At 30.6% G+C, this 9,557-nt stretch overlaps 1 protein-coding gene across 1 annotated transcript in view; it reads right to left on the bottom strand.

Moving 5' to 3' along the window:
• Positions 1-7,584, bottom strand: part of LOC106677170 (uncharacterized) — a gene marked incomplete at its 5' end in the record, with an annotated part of 28,312 nt that extends 20,728 nt beyond the window's left edge. Inside the window, 1 exon segment of the mRNA XM_014414916.3 lies at positions 7,486-7,584. Coding sequence (XP_014270402.3) covers positions 7,486-7,584 — 99 coding nt within the window.
• Between the last annotated feature and the right edge of the window lie 1,973 nt (positions 7,585-9,557).

Genomic DNA, 9,557 nt, shown 5'->3' with positions numbered 1-9,557 from the left:
TTTTTAATTCTATCATTTTATCTTAACATAGTTTCATTTTGTATCTTTTTAGCCCTGATGAAGCCCTACAAAGTGGGGCGAAACGTTGGAAAATAAAATAGTTGTAAACTATTTTCGTTTCACTTGTGACCGCAACCCTGACCATCTTCCTATATATAAAAAAATGAACTGTTTTGTTGTTACAAAAAAAATCAATTCTCTTTACACAAAATAATAAGCAACTTAAAGGCAAACGAAATATGAGGCTCGATGAAAGAGAAAAAAAAACACTCACAGTAGATGGGGGGGGAGGTCGATAAGCGCATATCGATTATATTTTTCAATTTCGCAACATCCGCCGCTATCAAGATATCGATGATTGGGTCGGTTGAAAATTGGGTGGGTGAGGGTCATGAAACGAACCCCAAAATCTTGTGGCCTCAAAAGTGGGTGAGCCGGTGAGTACCTCTAACTCTAACTCTGACTATAGACTCTGCGGACTATAGACTTGCTTATCAGTCTGAATGCAGGCACTAATTTCATTGCAGCTCGCAATGTTGTTATATATGTCCCGGGCCGCAGCGATATATTTATATCATACATGCGTACCACAACAAACCTCCTTATTTGCGTAATAAATACTAATTTAATTTTAATTACAAAAAAATAAAAACTTAATTGTTATTAAAAAAAAAGGAAATTAACTTAACAATTAACAGATAACAAAAACCACTTGGAAGTATAATGAAATTAAATTAAAGAAAATAAAAATACACTTTCGGGCTTTAACAAAACTTTGTATGTATTTATTTATTTATTGATATTTACAACTGTATAAAAAATACAACAAGCAAATTTGATCATAATGACATAATGATAATGATATGATACAGCATGTAGAGAAACTACCCTAGTTCTACTACTCATAACTAGAAAAACCGTTTTACAATATAAGGTCACAAGGCCATCTTCTTTTCAGGCGCCTCGGAGGATTGCCAGGAATGGAAGAGGAAGCAAGGTTAGAAACTAGTGGGTTTGGGTGGTTAGGAATTTAACAAAACTAAAATGTTAACGCGCGTAAACACACTCCCATATATAAAACTCACGCTCTTTACCTATAAAATTACAAAATCTTTATTTGTGTCAAATTTCATATTGTTATATTCAATTCTTCCGTGAAGAATTTCAGGGAAGATAAATCGAGAACTGCTGTAAATATAAAGTTGAACAGTTGAATAAACGGGAGAGAGTGGGAGGCGAAGTTTCAGCCTTAATTCTAATTTATCGCTGTTATAATTACAATGGCATTTAACTAAACCGGATTTAAGAGACCAATCAAAGCTCATTAACTAAAACAATGTTCTCGCCTTTCGTATTTGCATGTACATAGGCTATTTGTTCCGTGTATTTAGTGTATTAAAGCTGTTTATTTAGTGTATTAAAGCCTCCCCCCCCCTCTCGCCCCTTCCACCTCGTCAAAAAGCTCCGGATTAATTATACGTTATGGCTCGAGCCTTATTTTGATTGTTGATTTAATACCGCCCTCTTTGAGATTAGGGTGGAATTTAAAAGCTTTGATAAATCCATTTCTGGAAACAATTATGAAAATGTTTCCTTTGTACAATTTGTTTCGGATCTCAAGGATAATTAGCGGTAATACGAGGGGGCTTTTATTATAATTCTCTTTGTTTGAAATTTTATTCTTTTATCTTTTTTTTTTTTTTTATTTTCTTTCTCTCTGTAGGTAGTATTTATTTTTTGTTAAAGGAAACTTCATACTCAGAAAATTATAAATAACTTACATTAATGATTTTAATTAAAGAGACAGAAATAATATATTTTTTGAGAACTTTATGAAATGAAATAAAAATTAGTTTATTATTCTGAGATTAAGTCCATTTAGAACAATTAAGAAAAAATTAATAGAACAAGAAAAAAAAAAGGATGTTAAGATATTTACAATTAATAAATTATAGTGTTTAATACGTATATTATTTGTAATATTAAAATATTGGCTTAGTTTGTAGAAGCAAAAGGTTGTTAAACAGAAGGGTTTTAAACAAGGGAAGGATTGGTTTAGTGAATCTAAGATGAGTTTGTCTGTGAGTAAACGGAGAGATGTGTAGTGGCAAACGTTTTCCCGCTAACCTCTACTCTTCTTTCCACTAGCTCTGTTCCAACAAGCATTTCTGAGCATGCTCGTACAGTTCTGGATAGTCAGTAGATGTTGTTGGAACAGACCTTCTCAGTTGACTGGGCTATCTTTCCTAACCTTTCCTCTCCTCGGCCTACTTCTGCAACTTTATAAATTGAAATTCCTCGTATCAGTTTTCTCAAAACTATTAATATCGTTAGATTATACGTTTACCATGTCAAGTAAACTTGGTAGAGGGAAAACTATCCATTTTAAAAACAAAAACGTAATTATGAACGTATTTAAATCCATGAAAACAGAGGCTAAGAGTGTTTCAATCCATGTTTCCTCTGTTATGAGAAGCCATAAATTACTGCATTTATCATAAGATAATCCCATCCTAGGCCCTGAATATAATGCATTATAAAACATTAAAATTAAGAAAATTGTTGCACTATTTGTTTCACAACAAATTTAAATTTAAAAGGAGAGATTTTTTTTTTTCTGAATACAATAATTATGAAATCTAAAAAATGGCTTTTTGGAATATACTACGTTCTTAAATAACAAGGCAGAACAGAGTTGTCAATTTGTTTGTCTACAAAATAACACAATAATAAATAATCTGGATTATCTCTATAGGAAGTTTTTGGTGAGTCAATTCTTAAAAAATCACTAAGTTAATATTAAATACAAAGCAGGGAGGTAACCAAACAGCACGCTGGACATGATATAAGGTCCAAAGAGGTAGTAAGAAACATAGAGAGATGGCTGTATAATTTGTGACATGATTTCTTAGAAGAAATTATGAGGTGAATATAATTGTGTGAACTATAATGAATAGAGACGGACATTGTTGTTATGATAGTTTTGTTATTGTTATAGGTTTAAGGTGCATGAATCTGGGACAGTGGTTCCGAAACGTTGTACCATGTGGTGATAATTTTAATAAAGAAATTTCATTAAATTGGAAGTCATTAACCTCAAAAGAAATTTTTTTAAAGAAATAATAAATAAGAAACAGTCCCGGTCAAAGATAATGGATAACCTAAAGAAACGAGTAACCTTCTGTATTCGAAAATAGAGGGGGGAGGGTGGAATATTTCAAATATCTCCCAATCCCCAACTGCTAAGGCTTTCTCTTGATTTGTTCCCAGTAGGAGAGGTTTATAATGGTGGGGAGGGGAGAAGGAGCTAGGGTGCGTGAGTTCAACTCCCCAGTCAAACTCATCTTAGTGCTTAGTGTAATGTTCTATGTTAGAGGGAATGGAGTTCCAGAGTAAGGCAGTTCGGGTAAAAATGGACAACAAAGCCTATCTAAAGTATCTTTAATAACAGTGAATAATAATCTTTCTCAAGTCCTCAATACATGCCTAGGGACAGTTAATAGGATTGGAAAGTATTATGCTTGTGGATAATATACAATTATACGCATAAAAACAAAAAAATCATGTTCAGATATCGAATAGCAACTCTCTATTATATAAGAATGTTTTTATTGATCACAATATTTTATTTTGCATATGATCACGGTGTAATATTTTATTTTTTGGTGGTAGAATAATAAAAATGAGTCATAAAATATTGAGTTTAACTGATGAAGAACGTATTTTGTGAAAAAAAAGAACAAATGAAAAAAAGTGATTACGAACATTGCTTTTGAATAGGCAATAAATTAAACTACAAATTAAAATGCTTAAAGACTCGAATTTTGTCTCTCCTGCTTACACTAAAGGGGTTTTCATGATCTTTAGTTTAACGTGTTAAAGCCTGTTAAATAGAGAAATATTTCCTTCTTTTATCCTGTTAAAAGGATATAACATGGTTGAGAGTATGTTAAATGGAGAATGACGTCACGCAACAGACCAGCTGAGCTCGTCACCATTTTGTTTGTCGTGTTAGGTTACTTGCTCGTAGTTTGTGTTATTATTGTTTTGGATGTTTTTATAACTAACAAAGGAATGGATGATAATAATAATAATGTAATGACAGTTGTCAATTAGCTCATCTTGATTCTCTTCCTCACAAGTTAAAAGATCAACAAGACACATATTGGCCAAATGTTTACATATCTTCCACTTTTCACTCACTTTAGGCATGTTGTAATAAATTAATTTAATTAGAACTTAGAAGTTTTAGAAGGAAAGGTTATAAAACAAGTTGCACAGAAAATCCGCTAGGAGCTTTTATGCATTTACCACTTAACTTGACATTAAATAGGGCTGCTCACAATGCTATACTTTACTAACATTTAACATGGTAAAACATTTTACAGTTAACACATCATGAATACCCATTATATTAAAAAAAGTAAATAAAATACCTACATATATAAGATTAGAGATAAGATATACAGGAATGATATAAGAGACAAGGAGATAGATCCTAATAAAACAGTACTAGATTTTTATAACACCATAATTTTACATAAAGAAAATAATCTGTTTAAAAGAAAAATATTTGAGTCTATTTTATCTATCAGAGAACATTAATTATACAGTGCATTGTAAAACAGACCCAAGAAATTGGAACCAACACTGTGTAGAGATTTTAAGTAAAATTAATTTATGAAAAATATAGGTAAATTTTAGGTTACTGTTTACAATTAACTTTGATAGGAATTTTAATAATAAAATAAATCACTTATAAGCCCACTCTGAGCATATGGAAGGTTATACTTAGTGCGTAGATAAGAAAGTGATAGTGTACAGTCGATCAATAAATAAAAAGTTTTAAAAATCAATGAAATAGTAACAAAATAGGTAACTAGACATAAGCTAAGGCAAGCTCATTAATAATTAATATGATTTTTTATTGTTTTATTGTTTCATAGGGTCATTTGACTGAAATTAATAATCTGGGCAGAATAGCCTGCAAACAGTTTTTAAATTATTGAACCTGAGGTGTAAATTTATATTTAAGGCATGTTAAATTATTAATAATAATGTTGTTTGTAAAAATTGTTACTAATGAATGAGTAATAAAAGCTGTTATTTGTTAAATTGTCTCTGAGGATGGCCAAATTGGGCGAAACGTTGGACTGTTAAACAAATAATAAAGAGTGCTTTGAGACTTAACTTTGAAACTAAATAATTTATTTAAATAACAAATAAAATTTTTTTTTAGTCAAGACTCCTATTGGAATCCACTACTGCCTAACCATGGTTGGGGGTTAAGTTTTTCATTTTGTGGGACCGCCACTAAATGAAGAATGTCAACGATTTCAGATCTCAGATCGGTAAGATTGCGCCTAACCACCTGAGCAACGAACGGCCCTAAAACAGAATGTTATAATTATACGTATCATATATTTAAAATAACTCGCACATAAAGTTGTTTAATTTTCGTATGTTGATTGTAATAATTTGTCGATACATTTAGTTAGCATTATGGATGAAACGTTTAGAAAGTTTAGGTAGATTTTTCATATTATCATTGGAAAAGTAAACTTATCAAGCTCACTTCTTAATCGGACTTAGTATCGACAGCCAATTTATTATGCCGATGAGTTTTCCGATTCGAGAGGAAATAATCGCTTATAGTTAGCAAAAGTTGCCTGAGGGCATTAGCATCCACAAATTGGCTGGCGGCTACTCAAGTAGGCTCCGGTTTTGAATCTAAACTAAAGCCATCAGTTTGGAGGGCCCCAGCTCGAGTGCTGCAAGTCCAACCAAAGTGAGCCCTATCGATTATTCATGCCTTCAGGTACAGTTTGATTAGCTCTTACAAATTCCATATCGATTTATCAAAGGTTCGATTAATCTTGTCCTATACCTTAATTTGAATGTAACGTGACTAACGACGAATATTAATTGAATTAAAAATAAATAGGTGAATATACAATGGATATTTTATTGCTAGAATGTTTGTTATTTCATAATATCGATTAAGAATATATTTGATTGATATCGATAAGAAATATATCGCAAAATGGATTGCTTCCTCTGCCACATTGGTTTTATGTATAATTTTCCTTCCTTCAAACTTTTCCAAAGCAGCATCTTTGTATTCAAATTTTATTATATTTAATTTAATGAAACTTAAAGAAAAACAATTTACATTGTACATAAATTATATATGGAATATACAGTAAGTGAAAGAATTGTGATCGTGAACAATTTTGAATTCCTGTTTTTGGCGAAAATTTAGGACATCTGAGTAGATAAAACCAAGTTTAGCAAAATGTCTGTTATATAAAAGGCGAAAAGTTGTACGAAACTGAAATCACATATTTAAAGTGAATTATCAGTTTATAGAATCAATTTTTCATATTTTTTTCAAATTTCTCGAAAATGGCCCAAATCGATTTTGATTAAGATTGATGAATCAATTAAATGGTATTTAATTGACCCTATAGGCCAAAAACGCCGAATTTTGAAAAAAAAAAAAACATCCTCTAAAGTAACTTTAGTTTTGTTTATTTGAAAAAACAAAACAATGTCCTCATTGTTAGCAATAATATATAATATATTAATACAAAAGAAAATATCATAAGATCTTTCCCTGTCGCATGACTGGTTGGAACAAAATTCATATTTGTTACTTCCATCTCGAGAAAACCTAAATACTAACTTTTATGGCAACAGAAAAATAAACATTTTTTGTTCAAAGTTTTCGTCTTCTTTGATCGTTTTTTAGATTTTTTTTTCTTCGAAAATCACAAAAATACCGATAAAATCGACACGAGCTCACTAAACAAAACATGGAGACGTAAGTAGCTTAGAAAGGGAAGGTTGTGTGATATTGCTCGATTTAACTTGACTCAAAAGTCCCCTCTTACCATTTCAAAAGTTATATAGAGATATATGAATCATGGTTTTAGTGGGGCGGGTCGGCCAGGAAAGATTGTCATTATATTGCAGTCTTTTGTTATAAATAGCCTTCTTCATTTTTTTTTAAATAATTTATATATTGTAATTTACAACTGTATACAAATATATACAACAAGTAAATTTGCTGTAGGTGACATAGTGACATGATACAAACATGTGGAGAATCTACCCACTGATAGAACTCCAATAACATTTCTAGAGGAGATCTCGAGGCCATTTTCTTTTTAGACGCCTAGGAAGATTATTAGGTAATGAAGGAGAAGCCAGGTTAGAAACAAGTGGATTTTAGCCTTCTTAGTGCATGAAATTTTCCTTATTTACAATATAATAATTTACAATATTATCGAACAATAAAATTAAAGTACTAGATTGAATCCTTTTAATTAATTATGTGATATGTTTAAGTAAAAAAATAAAGAAAAATTTACTATCTTCCAGTTTAAACCAAAAAATAAATAAATAAATAAAAATTAAAATCAAAGAAATAAAAATATTTACGTGCATAAGAGGAGAAAATAAAGAGAAAAACATGTTAGATACCTGACAGTTGGTTTCAAGGTCTGCATAGTAACCTATAGGGCGACCGGAGCAAGAGAAGGCTGTTATTGGAATATCGGGAGATGCCAGGACCCTCTGCGTCTGAAACAATAAAATATTTATAATACAATAATATATTTATGGAAATAATAAATATAATGAAGTGTTTATAGGTGACTGTAATTTTATTAATTCATTAATTTGTAATAACATTACTGGTGGTCAGTAATGATACACAAAGAAGTAAAACTTATCTGTGACGACGTTTCGACCTGACTTCAAGCCTTCATCAGGGCTGAAAACAATCAATGAGATAACAACCTTAATAAGAAAAAATAAAAACGAACAAACAAATGAAAGATATATAACAATATATTAAGTAGATACTAGATGTTAATGATGTGAACAGCTAAGACACATCAAGGGTCATGGTTTCAGTTCTTAGTGAGGAAGCACTGTTTTTAGAACAACGCTTATGCAAGGAGGTGCTTCTTTCAAGATCATACTCAATCGCGAGATATTTCCTCAATTAAAAGTACCCAATTTATGAGACTGGGTGGACCCCAGGAGGACTTTAGAACCCACAGGATTGACTCACGGAAATAGCGTAACAGTAAATAATTATCTGCCATAACCGGATTCGTTACCGGGTTTTTTGAGTTAGTAGCCTAGTACCTTACCCTGTAACACCGCCCTCCCGGATATAATACAATATAAGAGTTATACAAAATAAATCATAAAAAATAGTTATTAAAAACCAGATAGTATTAAAGCAAATAAATGAATGATCTATGAATGAAAGGTGTAGGAGAAAATGTAAACAATGAAAAATCGAAATTAACATAAGAAAATGCGTAACAAGAGCGTACCCATGCTATAGTCAATCATGTACATTCAGCACGGAAAATGTGAATGAAACCAATATTTTAAGGACATGATATATAATTGTAGAAGTCCTTTGTTAGGTATTACAATTAATATTTATTTGAATAAAAAAGTATTATTTATTTTCTGTATTTAACGTTTCAGATTTTCGTTTATACTAATAAATATGCATATTAACAGAAATTGTACCTTTTCATTATATTTTATTCATATGATCTATGGTTTTATTTCATTTGTTCTAATCTTATTTTATATATTCTAGTAATTATTGTTTATTTTGATCTATTCAAATTTTTTTCATTATATTTTCTGACGTTTTATTATTTCATTTTTATTTTTTATTTCTGATCTACATGACTGTAATAAGGCCAATCTGGACATATGGAGTTGAGCTTTGGGGCTCCAAAATCCATCGTAAAATCCTCAATGCTCCTTACTTTGTCACAAATAAAGTCATATATAAAGACCTTAATGTTTCTTATGTAACCGATCTAGCCGGAACCAGATATCACTCCTTCCATTATAAACTCTCTAACCACTCAAACCCCCTAGTTTCTAATCTTGCATCCTCTTCCATTCCTGACAATCCTCCGAGTCGCCTGAAAAGAAGATGGCCACGAGACCAGCTAATGTAAAATGTCATTAGAGTGCTAACAATGGGTAGTTTCCCTACACGCCTGTAACACTCCAATTTAACTCTTAGATCAGATTTACTAAATGTATTATAATGTACAGTTGTAAATAGCGATAAATAAACTTGATTTAGTGAATGATAACAATTTCTTCCTTATTACAATATAATAATTTATTTCATATTACATAGCAACGTTTTATTGAAAAATTGTTATTTTAGCTTGTATTGTTCATACTTGTTTTTTGATAAATTAGTGTTTTAATTATAATGTTGGTTTTTTTATATAATGTATATTTTAATTTTAGTCAATGTTTTTATAATTGTAAAAGAAAATAATATTATATAATGAATAGAATAGAAATGGTTTTAAAAATTGTTAATTTTAGTTTTAATGTTCATCTTGGTGATAAAGGAGGTAGGAGAAAATTAATTTATAGCCTATATGGTTGCTATCACATTGGAAGATAACCTTCAGAAAGGTAATTGTTCTCCTGCAATGTAGGACATTTGAAAAAATTTTTACTCATTAATGCCAATAATATTATAAGATATTAGC

Source organism: Halyomorpha halys, unplaced genomic scaffold (assembly GCF_000696795.3).
Source record: "Halyomorpha halys isolate HHAL.00 unplaced genomic scaffold, Hhal_1.1 Scaffold89.1, whole genome shotgun sequence".
In the NCBI taxonomy this organism is placed as follows: domain Eukaryota; kingdom Metazoa; phylum Arthropoda; class Insecta; order Hemiptera; family Pentatomidae; genus Halyomorpha; species Halyomorpha halys.
This window is presented reverse-complemented; position numbering and strand designations above follow the sequence as displayed.